Source organism: Denticeps clupeoides, chromosome 1 (assembly GCF_900700375.1).
Source record: "Denticeps clupeoides chromosome 1, fDenClu1.1, whole genome shotgun sequence".
In the NCBI taxonomy this organism is placed as follows: domain Eukaryota; kingdom Metazoa; phylum Chordata; class Actinopteri; order Clupeiformes; family Denticipitidae; genus Denticeps; species Denticeps clupeoides.
Genome location: NC_041707.1, coordinates 2912833 through 2927985, shown reverse-complemented (window position 1 = coordinate 2927985; position 15153 = coordinate 2912833). Strand labels below are relative to the sequence as shown.

The 15153-nt window shown below is 48.3% G+C and overlaps 3 protein-coding genes across 6 annotated transcripts; 1 reads left to right on the top strand and 2 right to left on the bottom strand.

The window, feature by feature from the left end:
* Window positions 1-2308: 2308 nt before the first annotated feature.
* Window positions 2309-7891, bottom strand: slc38a6 (solute carrier family 38 member 6). Of its 3 annotated transcripts, XM_028981648.1 has the most exons (16): window positions 7756-7891; window positions 6351-6469; window positions 5978-6051; window positions 5830-5882; window positions 5717-5756; window positions 5557-5635; window positions 5353-5438; window positions 5012-5070; window positions 4864-4929; window positions 4515-4559; window positions 4321-4400; window positions 3785-3885; window positions 3260-3384; window positions 3047-3191; window positions 2847-2941; window positions 2309-2641 (listed from the first exon to the last, which is right to left on the bottom strand). In XM_028981648.1, exons 1-16 carry the CDS (start codon window positions 7867-7869, stop codon window positions 2561-2563), a joined length of 1362 nt encoding a protein of 453 aa, XP_028837481.1. In that variant the 5' UTR covers window positions 7870-7891; the 3' UTR covers window positions 2309-2560. The 3 variants fall into 3 exon arrangements, with proteins under 3 accessions (XP_028837481.1, XP_028837473.1, XP_028837486.1); XM_028981640.1 differs by having other exon boundaries at window positions 4321-4559; XM_028981653.1 differs by lacking the exons at window positions 6351-6469; window positions 7756-7891 and adding an exon at window positions 6470-6565 and having other exon boundaries at window positions 4321-4559.
* Window positions 7892-7947: 56 nt separating this feature from the next.
* trmt5 (tRNA methyltransferase 5) lies at window positions 7948-11844 on the top strand. 2 transcript variants are annotated; one of them, XM_028978352.1, is made up of 5 exons: window positions 7948-7997; window positions 8642-9207; window positions 9272-9396; window positions 10205-10856; window positions 11726-11844. In XM_028978352.1, exons 1-5 carry the CDS (start codon window positions 7990-7992, stop codon window positions 11782-11784), a joined length of 1410 nt encoding a protein of 469 aa, XP_028834185.1. In that variant the 5' UTR covers window positions 7948-7989; the 3' UTR covers window positions 11785-11844. The 2 variants fall into 2 exon arrangements, with proteins under 2 accessions (XP_028834185.1, XP_028834193.1); XM_028978360.1 differs by having other exon boundaries at window positions 7968-8037.
* Window positions 11700-14912, bottom strand: mnat1 (MNAT1 component of CDK activating kinase). Its single transcript, XM_028978372.1, has 8 exons — window positions 14785-14912; window positions 14137-14289; window positions 13693-13766; window positions 13454-13557; window positions 12602-12742; window positions 12387-12515; window positions 12184-12305; window positions 11700-12102 (listed from the first exon to the last, which is right to left on the bottom strand). The coding sequence occupies exons 1-8, from the start codon at window positions 14871-14873 to the stop codon at window positions 11982-11984; spliced, it is 933 nt and encodes a 310-aa protein (XP_028834205.1). The 5' UTR covers window positions 14874-14912; the 3' UTR covers window positions 11700-11981.
* Window positions 14913-15153: the final 241 nt, after the last annotated feature.

Genomic DNA, 15153 nt, shown 5'->3' with positions numbered 1-15153 from the left:
TACCCTCTGAATATTCTACAACTGCTAAATCAGTTTGATCACATCAGATGAAATAATTCAGATTATATCTGCAGGCAATCCAACCACCTTTCCACTAGATCCAATCCCTTACACAATGCTCCAAACCATCTCCCCTGACCTCATCCCTTTCATTGCTTATATCATAAACAGCTCAATCACATCCAGCCATGTACCATCTGCCTTTAAAACAGCCAATCCTAAAGAAACCCTCCACTGATCCTACAGACATCAACAACTACAGACCCGTTTCTCTTCTCTGATTTCTTTCTAAAATCCTTGAGCGCTGTGTCTACAATCAGTTATCACTTCATGTCACAGAACAACCTCCTGGATCCTAACCAGTCCGGCTTCAGAACAGCTCATTCTACTGAGACGGCCCTTCTGGCTGTTTCTGAGAACTGTCATCTGTACTCATTCTCCTTGACCTCTCTGCAGTATCTGACACAGTTAACCACAAGACACTCTTGTCTGTCCTGAAGAGGCTTGGGCTCAGCATGGCAGTGGTTTGCTTTCTATCTTGATGAGCGATCTTACCAAGTGACTTAGAAAGAACCAACCTCTGCCTCACGTAGACTCTCCATTTACATTTATAGCATTTATTAGACGTCCTTATCCAGAGCGCCTTACAATTAGTAGCTACAGGGACAGTCCCCCCCTGGAGACACTCAGGGTTAAGTGTCTTGCTCAGGGACACAATGGTAGTAAGGGGGATTATCCTACCACTGCTATGCCGACGACACACAACTCATCTTCTCTTTTCCTCCTAGACATGCTTCCAAAATCTCTGCATGTCTAACTGATATCTCATCTTGGATGGCAGCCAATCACCTCAAACTCAATCCCAACAAAAATCAACTAATATTCATTCCAGCAGATTCTTCACCACACCAGGATCTTGCTATTTACCTGGACAACTCACAGCTCTCTCCTTCTACAACAGCCCGCAACCTTGGAGTAACAATAGACAACCAACTTTCCTTCTCGACTCACATCAGCAACCTTTCCTGTTCATGTAGATTCCTTCTCTACAATATCAGACGAATCCGCCCTTATCTGTCAACACAGGCCACCCAACTACTGGTTCAGTCCTTAGTAACCTCACGACTGGACTACTGTAACTCCCTTCTAGCTGGTCTACCACTATGTACCATCCGACCTCTTCAACTCATACAAAATGCAGCAGCACGACTGATCTTCAACCTTCCCAAGTTCTCCCACACCGCCCCTCTGCTACGTTCCCTCCACTGGCTCCCAGTAGCTGCACTCATCAGGTGCTGGCCTACAAAACCAAACATGGAGCACCATCCTACCTCACATCCTACCTTATTACATCTCGCACTGCACCTGGTATACTCCGAGCCTCCAGTACTGCTCGCCTGGTCCCTCCATCTCTGAAGGTAAAAGGAAGACGTTCATCTAGACTCTTCTCCGTCTTGGCCCCTAGGTGGTGGAATGAACTTCCCCTCGAGGTCAGAACAGCTCAGTCACTGAGCACTTTCAAACGGCATCTTAACACCTTCCTCTTTAGGGAATATTTAGATGTACTTGTAACCTTCTTACTGTCTGACTTCTGTATAGAAACTACAATAGAGTGAATAAAAAGATTGTATTCATAGTTGGGGGTCCTAATGAACCAGAACTGGTCACTTCATCCATGGTAACATGGAAGCACGTTGTAAGGAGCTCTGGATAAGGCCGTCTGCTAAATGCCTTGAATGTAAATGTCATGACCACAGTGGCACATGTACAGGACTGATTGTGGGTCGGTGTGAGTGTGTGTGTGTGTGTGTGTTTTGGATCTGCTTGAGGTCTCCCCTCACATTGGTGTTTCTATGGTAACTGTGAAACCCTGGGCCACTGTGAGTGGCTGGTGGCTGTGGCTCAGCTATACAGGAAGTGGTTTTATGTGACAGGAAGTGAAGCCCACCTGCTGACTGGCTTGACTGATCAAAGATGCTTTATAGTACAAGTACCACTGACTGATCTTCACACTTCACCCATGCAGGAGACAACACACACAAACTTACATTTCAGCCACTTACCAGTCATTATGAGCGCCTTACAGTCAGTAGTTACAGGGACAGTCCCCCCTGGAGACACTCAGTGTTAAGTGTCTTGCTCAGGGTAGTACGTGAGGCTTGAACCAGGGACTTTGTGGTTGCCTGGTTTACAGGACCACTAGCAACTATTTAGTGACAAATAGTTACTACCATACACACTATTTACTACACACACACATAGCACAATTATACAATTATGAGTGTATACAGAGTACATGAAGCAGTAAGAAAAAAAAACACTTTCCCTTTAATGTCAAAGTTCTCCATAATAATCAAAATTGAAATGATAGAAAAAATATGCAGTGATGTTTGATTGGTCCGTTCAAATGTCAGTAAGATTGCACACGAAAACAGCGAAATCACAGAGCAAACACACACTTTGAGTCTGAATGTGTGTGTGTGTGTGTGTGTGTTTGTGTGTCTCAGTGTTACAGGTGCTCTGATCAGGTGTGGTGATCTCGGTCCTCATCAGCAGGTCATCAGCTCTGGACCAAGGACACGGTGATGGTAACAAGGCTGAGGAAGCCCACACAAACCCCGAACAGAACCAAACACAGGGCCTGGATAAACACACACAAGCATCTCAGTGAGAACCTAGTGTAATACGTGTGTAATGTGTGTATTAGTTTTGAGAGACATTCTGCTTTCTTGGCACCTTGGCGGTTCGGGATTTGAACACACGACCTGTCCATTACGAGCCCACTTCCTTACCGGCCACCACTGCCCCGTGTGTGTGTGTGTGTGTGTGTGTGTGTGTGTACGTACCCCCACAGCTGCTGGGGATGGGAGTGTGTGTGTGCTCACTCTCAAGAAGAAGAGGCCTGGATACACAAACAGGAGACAGGTGGAGGTGGTAGATCCTGCCAACACACACATACACACAATGAGAGATGACACCCATTCAGCTCTGCTGGAGACAAAAACTGCAGCAAGATACAGAAACACACAGTGACCCACACACTAACCCACAACTCCAAAGATGTTCCGGATGTCAGGGACGTAGACGGCCAGCAGTACAACAGTAGTGATCAGCAGGAAGGTGGCGAGACAGTGAGACAGAAAGGAGATTGACTCCTCCCCCTTCACCAACATCAGCACCGCCTTACGAGCCTGAGAGGGACACAGGGTGTTACACTGATCACAGCTGGACACTCTGTAGATGAGAGAGACACACTCACAGGGAAGTGGATGAGAGGGACGGTCAGCAGCACGGCCAGCAGGACGGCCAAACGGACGATGACCACCAAGACATCTCGAGGACGGTAGACATCGTAACTAAGCAACAACTCAGACTCCACACTGTCTACAAAACACACAGCATCACGGCATCACTGTGTATACTGCAGAAGGTGGTGTGTGTGTGTGCGTGTGTGAGTATGTACTGTAGAAGGTGGTGTGTGTGTGAATATGTACTGTAGAAGGTGGTGTGTGTGTGTGTACGTGCTGTAGAAGGTGGTGTGTGTGTGTGTACGTGCTGTAGAAGGTGGTGTGTGTGTGTGTGTGTGTGTGTGTGTACGTACTGTTGAAGGTGGTGTGTGTGTGTGTATACGTGCTGTAGGTGGTGGTGTGTGTGTGTACGTGCTGTAGGTGGTGGTGTGTGTGTGTACGTGCTGTAGGTGGTGGTGTGTGTGTGTACGTGCTGTAGGTGGTGGTGTGTGTGTGAGTACGTGCTGTAGGTGGTGTGTGTGTGTGTGTACACGTACTGTAGAAGGTGAGGTAACCGAACAGTGCTGATATGAAGTATAAGATGAAGCTGAGTGAGATGCTGACATTGGTCACCTGCTGCATCCTTTGTTTAGTTGCTCTAAAGCATAAACACACACACACACACAGACACCAGAGGATACTGTTTGAGTAGCAATTTTGAACAAACTACATTTAGGCTTGAAAAGCCACCACTGCCCCATGTTCTGCACGGCATCGAAGCAGAATCGTACACGTCTGCATCGATTATGAGATTAATTTCAACACCCCTGGTTCAGACGTCCATGTGAATCAGGCCTCAACTCTCATCTCACTGACATACTTGAAAACGTAACGTGTAGTAATGTAGAAAGATTTATGGGATGCATCATGATGCATCAATAATCGTAATCGAATCGAATCATGAGATCAGAGAAGGTTAACACCCACTTTATTTGCTTTTTACTTCTCTCCTCTACTTACCATCTGGTCACAATGCACTAGCACAAAATACAAATGCACACACACAAACGCATGCACGCGCACACACACTGACCTCTGCAGCTCACAGTAGATTGGTAGGATTGCTGTGTGACACAGGAAGGAGAAAGCCATGGTAGGAACAGCATAAACACTCTGAGAGAAACATACACACACAAAACAGAAAGCAATGCAAAGCAAAAAACACTTAACATGGAACGGATAACATGTTCTACAGCTCTTCCAGAACCTTATGAAGATGCAACGAACCTTACTGGAAATGACAAACATCCTGGCTCTGCAGTCAGATACATTCTGTAGGAACACACACACACACACATTACATTTACATTTACAGCATTTGTCAGATGCCCTGTCCCTGTCAATACAATCAGTAGTTACAAGGACAGTCCCCCCATGCAAACACTCAGGGTTAAGTGTCTTGCTCAGGGACACAATGGTAGTAAGTGGGATTTGAACCTGGGTCTTCGGGTTCATAGGCGAGTGTGTTACCCACTAGACTACTACCCCCCCCCCTACAGGAATGCTGTATTACAGGAATGTTGAGATGAGATCACCTATGTCTGTGTGACAACACGAGCATCTACTGTGTGTGTACCTGTCCGAAGATCTGTGTTGAGTTGAGTGTTGGAGGGCATGGAATATAAAACTTCTTTAAAACAACCTGCAGAACACACACACATATCCAAGAGAGTGAGTGTGCATGTGAGAGATGTGTGTGTCTGTGTGTGTTTGTGCTCTCTCACCACAACTGTAAAGAAAAGCATGAAGAGGAAGGCCAAGCTGCTGGTGTAGCCAAGGAATCCTGGTTTACACACACACACACACACACACACACACACACACACATATACACACTTGGGTTCAAACTGTACATCAAGGATACATTTACTTTTACAGCATTTTCCAGACGCCCTTATCCAGAGCGACAATCAGGGTTAAGTATCTTGCTCAGGAACACAATGGTAGTAAGCGGGACTTGAACCTTGGTCTTCTGGTTCACAGGCGAGTTTGTTACCCGCTGGGCTACTACCACCCTATATACAAATATATTCATGCTTGTGCGCACACACAAACACACACTTACCAATCTTCGGCAGCAGGGCAAGAGGCAGAACCACACACACAGTGACCAGAATAAGGAGAAGAACACCGTTCTCATACCACACACCACTGCAGGAACACACACACACACACACACACACACACAACGGGACAGATCACAAGCTAATACAGATGCATTACAACATCGCACACACAGAGTCCCTCTGAGACGGGGAACTAATCTTACCCATCATGCACTGGGCTCAGAAAACTGCTGATGACAGCAGGGAGTTCCGACTTCAGGATGAACATGTAGGAGGACATGGCTGAGGACCCGAAACACACACACAATCACTTTCCTGTCTAAACCACATGAACACCTTCAATCCAACCTCTCGCACACACACCTCCAATGTTCTGAACGAGAATTGTGCAGGCCACCAGGATCTGAGGGAAAGAATGCACGTCTGAGTGTGTGTGTGTGTGTGTGTGTGTGTGTGTTTTCAGGAGATGAACTCACCCTCCCTGGCCTCCCAAACGCCCGGTCGCCCAGAGTTTCATACGCAGAGATCCCTGAAAACACACACATGTGCATCAAACCAGCAGCCACTAGCGCTGCAGACGGCCGGGGTCAGAAACAGGACCAGGGGTCAGGGGTCAGGGGTTACCAGTCTGGTCGCAGAGCGTGAGGAGCAGGTGGATGGAGTACACGGCCAAACTGGACACCAGTATGAGCAACAAACTGTGGGAGAGATGAGAGGATTACGATTCATATGAAGCAGTAGTACAGGTGATACTAGCGTGACTGTGATGATGGGATGTACTAGTATTACTAGTGTTAGATTAAATTAGGATTGGATTAAAATTATATGAAACATTAGTGGTCGATTTGGGAAGCAGAGCTGAGATCGGAATGAAGAAAAAGATCTCCCACCGTGTGGAGTCCCACCGATGGCCACTTTAGCTCCTCCGACTCCCTGAACTCTGATGTGCGGTTGGCTGCGAGTGTGTGTGTGTGCGTGTGTGTGTACGTGAACTTACGTGAAGCCAATAATGCCCGTGTTCGCCATGGCGTACGCCAGTCCCAGAATGCCACTGCCCATGATGGCATTCATCAGGTTAAATACAGAGGAGCTGAAGGAGGCGGAGCCTCCCCTCACCTGTGAGGTGAAGCAGAAAACCGAATCACCGTCCTCATCCTCCTGATCACAGCTCTACGCTGCAGTCCATCCAAAACCAGGCTCCGTTTAAGTCACTGGATTGGAGCTGGACGACCGGGGAGAACGTCAACACTCCACCGACACGCGTCCTGGTCAGATCCACGTCACGCCACAAGCCTCACACCCACCACCTGGATTTAAAGCAGCGGTCCACGATCGGCTCCCTATGCAGGGCGACGAGGTGGTGAACATCAGCTCTGGGTTCAGCAGCCTTAAAATGAATCTGGTACCCGAAAATGACACGGCAACCAGAACCATGCAGCCATGTGTTCCGACCTCAGCGCCCCGGGATGGGCTGTAAACTACTGACCAGTCATATTCAGCGTGCGTATAAAGAGTTACAGTTCTGGAGAGTGACAGAGTGTCGATGTGAGATCGACACTCTATATATAAAATATATATGAGTTAGTGAGTGTGTGTATTTGAGTTAGTGAAAGTGAAGAGATTGAGATTGTGAAACACTGCATCACAGTGACACGGTGAAATGTGTCCTCTGCTTTTAACCATCACCCTTGGTGAGCAGTGTGCAGCCATGGGGAGCAGTGTGTGGGGACGGTGCTTCGTTCAGTGGCACCTCGGAACCGGCAACCTTCTGATTACGGGGCCGCTTCCTTAACCACTAGGCCACCACGGTTAGTTAGTGAGAGAGAGTGTGTGTGTGTGAGTGAGTTAGTAAGCGTGTGTGTGAGTGTATTAATGTGAGTGAGAGAGTTAGAGAGTGTGTATGTGTGCGTTAATGTGAGTGAGTGAATTAGTAAGTGTGTGTGTGAGTTTGTAAGTGTGCGTGTGTGTGTATTAATGTGAGTGAGTGTGTGTGTATTAATGTTAGTGTGAGAGAGAGAGTGTATGTGTGTGTGTGTGTGAGTGAGTTAGTGAGAGAGAATGTGAGTGTGTGTGTGTGTATTAATGTGAGTGAGTTAGTGAGAGAGAGAGAGTGTGTGTGTGTGTGTGTGTGAGTGTGTATATTAATGTGAGTGAGTTAGTGAGAGAGAGAGTGTGTGAGTGTGTGTGTGTGTATGTGAGTGAGTTAGTGAGAGAGAGTGTGAGTGTGTGTGTGTGTATTAATGTGAGTGAGTTAGTGAGAGAGAGAGTGTGTGTGTGAGTGTGTGTGAGTGAGTTAGTGAGAGAGAGTGTGAGTGTGTGTGTGTGTATGTGAGTGAGTTAGTGAGAGAGAGAGTGTGTGAGTGTGTGTGTGTGTGTGTGTTGGGGGGGGGCTGTACACCCACCTGTCCCAGCAGCGGTTCCTGTTCCTGCTCCTCACTTTGTTCGCTGCTCCACATCTTGTCTCCTGAACCACCTCTTCCTTCCTTAAAAACAAAACAAATCTTTGTCTCGATCATGTGACTCCAGTCATCTGACCACGCGGAGTCGCCTTTAGATGACGCGACGGATTACCGGCCAATCGGAAACCAGAGAGGCGGTGCGTGTTGATGACGCAGGAGGAGCGCGCTGCATGAGGAATGTTGAGGTGAGACGCGGCTTTGCGGATTAAAAGATGAGTTTCGTCGGTGAGTTCAGACTGACCCTTACAGAAACATGACCTACAGCGTCCCGCGTCCACCAGAAACCTGTTGTGGGAGAGAAGAAACGTGTACAAGTTGAAAGGGCGGTAGTAGCCTAGCCGGTAACACACTCACACATTAACCAGAAGACCCAGGTTCAAATCCAACTTACTACCATCGTGTCCCTGAGTAGGACACTTAAACCTGAGTGTCTCCAGGGGAGGGGGGACTGGCCCTGTAACTACTAATTGTAAGTGGCTCTGGATAAGGGCGTCTGGTAATTTATGTAAATGTACATGTAAAAAAATGAAAGGTCATGTGGGGAGTCGCGAGCGCGCGAATCACGTGTTAAACTTAAACATAAGTCGTCGACATCATCATCTTTAACGCTGGCTCCTCGTTATTACGTCATAGAGCTACTCCAGGTCGGTTGTAATTGGCTATAACCCACATCCGGACTTTTATAAGCTACCGAAATGAACTGGTGTATTGATGTGATTATTTTCATTTACATGTGGATCAATATGTTGGGGCGTCTCTAAAGCAGAAGAGCACAGGTTCCAGGTTCAAACCCCACTTACTGTCAGTACATAATCTGTGTTCTCATCAGAACCGCCTGCCGGAGACTCCAATCCAGTTTGAAGCCCCACCCACTTTGCGCTCGCTCCTCCTCCAGCCCAGGTGCAACAGCTGGGATGTCTGAGCAGAACACGCCCTCCTCTGATCAGGCTCTGTACCAGGCCCCGCCCAGTGTCCGTGGAATGACAGTCCTGGACCGTGAGGCTTTTACACAGACGGTGACGGTGCCGGCGCTGCTGGTGCCCACGGGCCTGGTGAACCGGGCGCTGAAGAGCCTGAAGAAGCTGACGCTGCAGCGGCCGGGGGTCAAGCGCGTGGTGGAGGAAGAGGGCTGTGGGGAGACGCACAAGCTCGTCCTGCTGGACCCCCGAGTGTCCTCACTCGACGCCATCGCTGGGACGGGGCTGCAGGACCTCGGGGTCGCGTCCGAGATTCGCCACTTCGCGTTGCGCCTCACCTACGACAACTTGAGGAGCGAGGAGGTCCTGCGCGCAGTTCTGCCCGACGGGCACGACGTCACCAGCGGCTTCAGCCGCGTCGGACACATCGCGCACATGAACCTGCGGGACCATCAGCTGCCCTACAGGAACCTGATAGGTGGGTTCTCCACATTTACATGCACGCACACATACAGCCATCTCACTGTGAACTCTGACCCAAGGTCAGGTGATCATGGACAAGAATCCTGGCGTGACCTGTGTGGTGAATAAGACCAACAGCATTGACTCCACCTACCGCCACTTCAGCATGGAACTTCTGGCCGGAGAGGACAACATGGTGGCCAAGGTCAGAGTTCAACACCGACACAACCACAACTCACACACACTGACTGTGTCAACGCAGCCACCATCTTGGGACAGGGCGGAGCTCGTTTTATATGAATGGATGGCCAAGGTGGAATGAACCTGCAAATTTCAGATGCAATTTTTGCTGTTATCACTCGTTTCAAATGTCAGACATGAATTTACGACCGAGCCGCAAATAAATTGATAGAGAAGCGAAAATATAGCATAATTTTATGTTCAAAATGTAATCTGCATAAACTCTTACAACATGAAGAACAATGCAAACACAAACCCCACATCAATGTTCACTGAATGATTAACCCTGCAGCCTTTATCACTCATACATTTATATTTACACGTCTGTCCAAAGCAACAGGCATTTGCATGGATTTGTAGAGAACTATAGACAATGAACTGTACACAATAAGATGGAAAAAAGGACAATAGTTATTTATTTTTTTAGATTTAATAGGAAAGATGAACAAATTACTACATACAGAGCAGGCCCATACACAGAGGCATTTTGAATAGATTTATCAAGCGAAATATAGAGGTGTCAGAACAGAAGCTGCGTATTTCCTATATGGTGGGGGTGGGAAGACAGATGCTCTGGTCTGTAACATGAATAATGGCATTTCGTAACGTACGAGAGGATAAAATAAGATCTTCCTTCTGAGATGTTATGCAAAATCTTGGCTCGTACCACCTTGGAACTCAGTCCACCTGCTGAGAGGCTGAACGTGACGTCTAGTGTTTATGTCTCTGGTCGTGTACCCACACTTCCTGTCGTGTGTGTTTACTCTGTGCAGGTCCGTGAGAACGGCTTGTTGTACGAGTTCGATTTCTCGCGCGTGTACTGGAACCCTCGGCTGAGTACGGAACACGAGCGCATCGTGTCTCAGCTTCGCCGCGAGGACGTGGTCGTGGACGTGTTTGCGGGCGTCGGCCCCTTTGCCGTCCCGGCGGCTCGCCGTGGATGCGCCGTCTTCGCCAACGACCTGAACCCCGAATCGTTCCGCTGGCTTCAGCACAACAGTCGGATCAACAAGGTCACTGACAAGGTCACAGCCTTTAACCTGGATGGGCGGGACTTTATCCGGGGGCCTGTTCGGGACCTTCTCCCCGACTTGCTGAGGGCCAAGACCTCGGTCCACGTGGTGATGAACCTGCCCGCCCTCGCCATTGACTTCCTGGACTCCTTCCGTGGCCTGCTGGCCCATGAGCCGGGCGTGGGCGTGGCCTGCGAAGGGACGCTGCCGCGCGTCCACTGCTACAGCTTCTCCAAGGACGACGCCCCCCAGCGAGATGTAGTGCGGCGGGCGGCGGCCAGCCTCGGGGCGGAGCTGGACGGAGTCTGTTCGGTGCACATGGTGCGAAACGTCGCACCCAACAAGGAGATGTTGTGCGTGTCCTTCACCCTGCCGAAGGAAGTGGTGTTCAGCGACACACACCCGAGTTCAGGTGAGAAACACACACACTTTTTAAGATTCACATTGTACCATACCATATTTATTTATAAAGCACTTTAACACAAGAAAGGAGCTGACCAAAGTGCTGTACATTAAAATAAAAAAGTTAATTTGCCAGGAACAGGACAGACGTGGACAAAAAGTTCATCAAAAATAAAGAATAAAACACTGTAGTTACGGGCGAGAGCTGGCAACAGTGCCTAGAAGCTATTCATACCTCCTCGGTTGGTATTAGACAATGTTTGATCCGGTTTAAAGTACTACATCGTCTGCACTGCTCAGCAGATAGCAAAAATGTTTCCTAATACCAGCTCAGGATGTCACCAAGGGCCAGCTACTTTAGGTCACGTGCTCTCGAACTGCCAGCCCTTGTATAATTTCTGGGGAAATATTTTCATAGTCTTGTCATCTTTATAGAACGATTGAACCTACACCATGCATCTCTATTTTTGGGGTCCCCCCCCTCCATATATATTTCTTACGATATCTCAAGCCAAGGTGGTAAATCAGACCAGCCCCCCTCTTTCAATGGTTGGACCAAGGAAATGCTCTCCATGTTGCAGTTGGAAAAACTGCGATGCGGTCGAGCTAATCGTCAGGAAAAGTTCGAGGATATGCTCACCATTCATTGATTATATTAAATCAACCAGTTCAAGTCCAGCATAAGCATGTCATTTCCTAATGCACATACATAGTAAAATACTAGGACACTGAGAGAACAAAATAAGAGAAACGTGCAGCGATTTGAGTTAAACAGGGGGTTGAAAACAGAAAATATTAATACAACATGATAAGAGTTAAGAAAGGACTGCATAAGAAACCACATAAAACGCTGCATGGTTGTGTGTGTTTATTGTACAGGAAGCTTGGAAGAGCCCAGTGCTAAGAGACAGAAGCTAGAAGAAGGAACAGCAAGCTGACTGACTCTCTGAACGATGACCCTGGAGGTTCATTTTATATTAAAATCTTCTTCTGTTGAAGAAACTGTGTGCTTGTGTGTAATAACGGCAGCGTTGGAATTTCTCGTTTATTTTAATCGAACATTCACAGTCCTGTACAATGCGGATCCTGCCCCGACCCCCGGGTCGGCGTAACCATGGAAACGGCACGGTGAGCGTTAGAGCTCGGTCAGGAAGAGCCCACTGAATGCATCCTGTATGGCCCGGTGACACGCCAGACCCGAGGTGTAGCCCCCTGCTACGTCCTGCTGCGACACGCCCCGAACGTGGTTCAGGTATCTACAGGGAGCAGAGGTCAAGGGTCAGGCCCATATTGGACTTTAATAAGGGGCGGTGGGGGGGAGGGACAGACTGGTTTACCCAAGGCGTGACAGCTGCTCCAGATGTGGCACTATGGGGCCGTGCGTCTCCAGGGTGACTGGTCTGTAGTGAAAAAGCTCCTCTTCCACCCCACAGACGGGCTGCAGACAGATGGTTTGTCCCTGATAGACAGACAATCATCATCATCATCATCATCGCCCCTCAGAGAACAGAGAGTGCACGTTGTGTGCGCACGTTCTCACCATTGGGATGCCAGTAGAAAAGACGGTGGTTTTCACCACCTGCTTCTGCTTCTCGATCTGAATCTCCAGCTGAGCAGCTCTGTCTTTGTGTTGCGCCAACAACACACACGCTGGCAGCTGGGAACTCTCCTAAAGCCACACCACAGGCATATAGATGTCACCACACTGTGACACATCCTCGCTCGTACACGTATGAATGTTTGTGTGCGAGTTACCAGCTCGTCCAGCAGCGTTTGCTTGTTTCTCCTCCTGGCCTGAAGGTGTCGCTGTTCCTCCTGCAGCGTCTCCAGTCGTTTTTGTTCAGAGTCGCGCCGCTCCACAAGCAGCAGCTCCTCCAGCTCCTCCTGTTCCCTCGTCTCTCAAACACAGAGCGCGGCAAAGCACAGCTTCTCAACCATCATGCAGGCTTCTCACAGGCTTTTATCAAAGAATTTCCAGGACTTTTTCCAACTAATCGAAGGCTAATTATCATGACTATACGTTCTGTGTAAATGTGAAGGGGAGAAAACATGTCAAATTCACCAGAAAAAGTGTTAAACTAAGCTTATGACAGCCCTGAACAGCTGAACGACAATGTTTCTTCCTCCAAGTCTGTAGGCCAAGCCCGAGTAAAACGGATGAATCGTGTTCCGGCGTAGCGTTTACCAGACGCCTTTATTCAGAGCGACTTACAACCAGTAGTTACAGGGACAGTCCCCCCCTGGAGACACTCAGGGTTAAGTGTCCTGCTCAGGGACACGATGGTAGTAAGTGGGGTTTGAACCCGGGTCTTCTGGTTCATAGGAGAGTGTGTTACCCACTAGGCTACTACCACCCACTGATCATCAGCTGTAAATTACTTTTAAAATGAGACACGCGGCAGAGAAAGTTCTGGAATATGGAAGCAACGCACGCAGCAGCACGTGACGTAATTCACTACGTAAAGCCAGCAAAGATACTACAGAGCTGCGCTGGTTTTATACACCGTAGTTGTAAACAGGAACTACGTACGTCATGTTGTACGTTCATGTGTAGAAGTCAGAATTTAGCGACTACGAACACACACACACACACACACACAGTCTCACTAGTTTGGCTCGGTTCTTCAGGATGAGGTCCTTGTTCTCTCTCTGGTACTGTTCCATCACCTGCCTGGTGTTCTCCGCGTCAATATTATTGGTCAAGTTGAACACTAGAGACACACACAGACAATCAGAGCTGGACCAGGACGACAGCAGCAGCATAAAAACACTTACTGACGTTAATATGAAAAAATATTCGGAACGTCCGTCCCTTAACACACAATAAGATACACAGAAGCACTGACCGAGCTCCTCCACCTGCTCCAGGTAGTCGTTATATTCTCTCAGGCTGGAGAAATCCACGTTTCTTTTATTATAACTGAGGAGAGGAGAACAGGTTTTTTTTTTTTTGCTGTGTCCACTCCAACTGTGAGATCCAGCAGGAGCATTTTGTGAGATTATTTAACATTAATACGAGGTCAGTTGCTAGAAATAGTGATGGGTGTAAAGAGAGCCTCCCCATTCAGAGAGCTGCAGCTCAGATGGTCGGATCTGGAATTTGTCCCCTTATGATTTCATAAGGGGAAAGGTTACCTCCCTTTTCTCATGCTTTTTCCGTCCAGAGAATTTCCCGCGTGTATTCTAAAACATTATCTCCACCGACCGTCATGGCTTCCAAACGTGTGAAACATTGTGGCTGCTCGGTGATTGGATGTAAAAATTAGTACAAATTATTTTCACATACTCACATCTTCAGGACTTTTTTGCGAATCTCCACCTCTTTGTCGACAGCCGGATCCTCAAACAGCTGAACGCGGAAATTGCTCTTCCTGAGCGGCGTGTCGCACTCGACACAGTTCCCGGATCCGCGAACAAACAGCATCTCCACGCAGTTCTCACACCTGCAGAGAAGAGCACAGTCGTGACCCCCAGATCACCAGCGAAAGTGAAACACTGCAGCGCAGCACAGGGTGACACGGTGAAATGTGTCCTCAGGCGCCCAGTGGCAACCTTCAGTTTACGTCCGTGCTGTTTACGGTGATGGTGGTGATGCTCCCCACATTGAAACATTACTGGAGCTGCGGAATGAACAGTATGCCCGCTCTGACAAATAATGACCCTTGTTGTGGTGATCATGTCGGCCTGATGTACTCGCCAACGTAAATCACAGGGGAAAAATATAAACCGATGATTCAAGATTGGTTTATTGTCAGTACACACGCTCTTTCACATTCATCCACACACACATGCACACACACACTCTCACATTCACTCTCACCCTCTCTCTCATCCACACACACACACACACACACACTTACTCTCGCCTTCACACTCATCCACACACACACTCTTTCTCTTTCACACACTCTCTTTCACACTCATCCACACACACTCACAGCGTGTGTCCGCAGACATTGACCATGAGGCGCAGCGACGGGTTCCTGTATTTGGTGGTTTTGCATCTCGGGCAACTCTGATCGTCCATGGTGAGCAGCGGAGCCGGACCGCCAGTCGGGGAGCACCGCGGTGCGTCGCTTTTTAGGTTCCGTGCGGAATCGCCGCGTCAGAGTCGAGTTCCACGCAGACTCAGAACTTCAGACTTCAGAATGAGAAGCTTGTAGCTCGACGGCGCTTCCGCGAATTCTCATTTCCCCTTCGAGGAAATATCATCTGGATAATGTGAGGGAGCTGTCATCATCATTTTACTGTTCAATAGTTTTCTTCTTTTGTTTTTCCAGATATAAACGAATTCATGACGTCAGCAT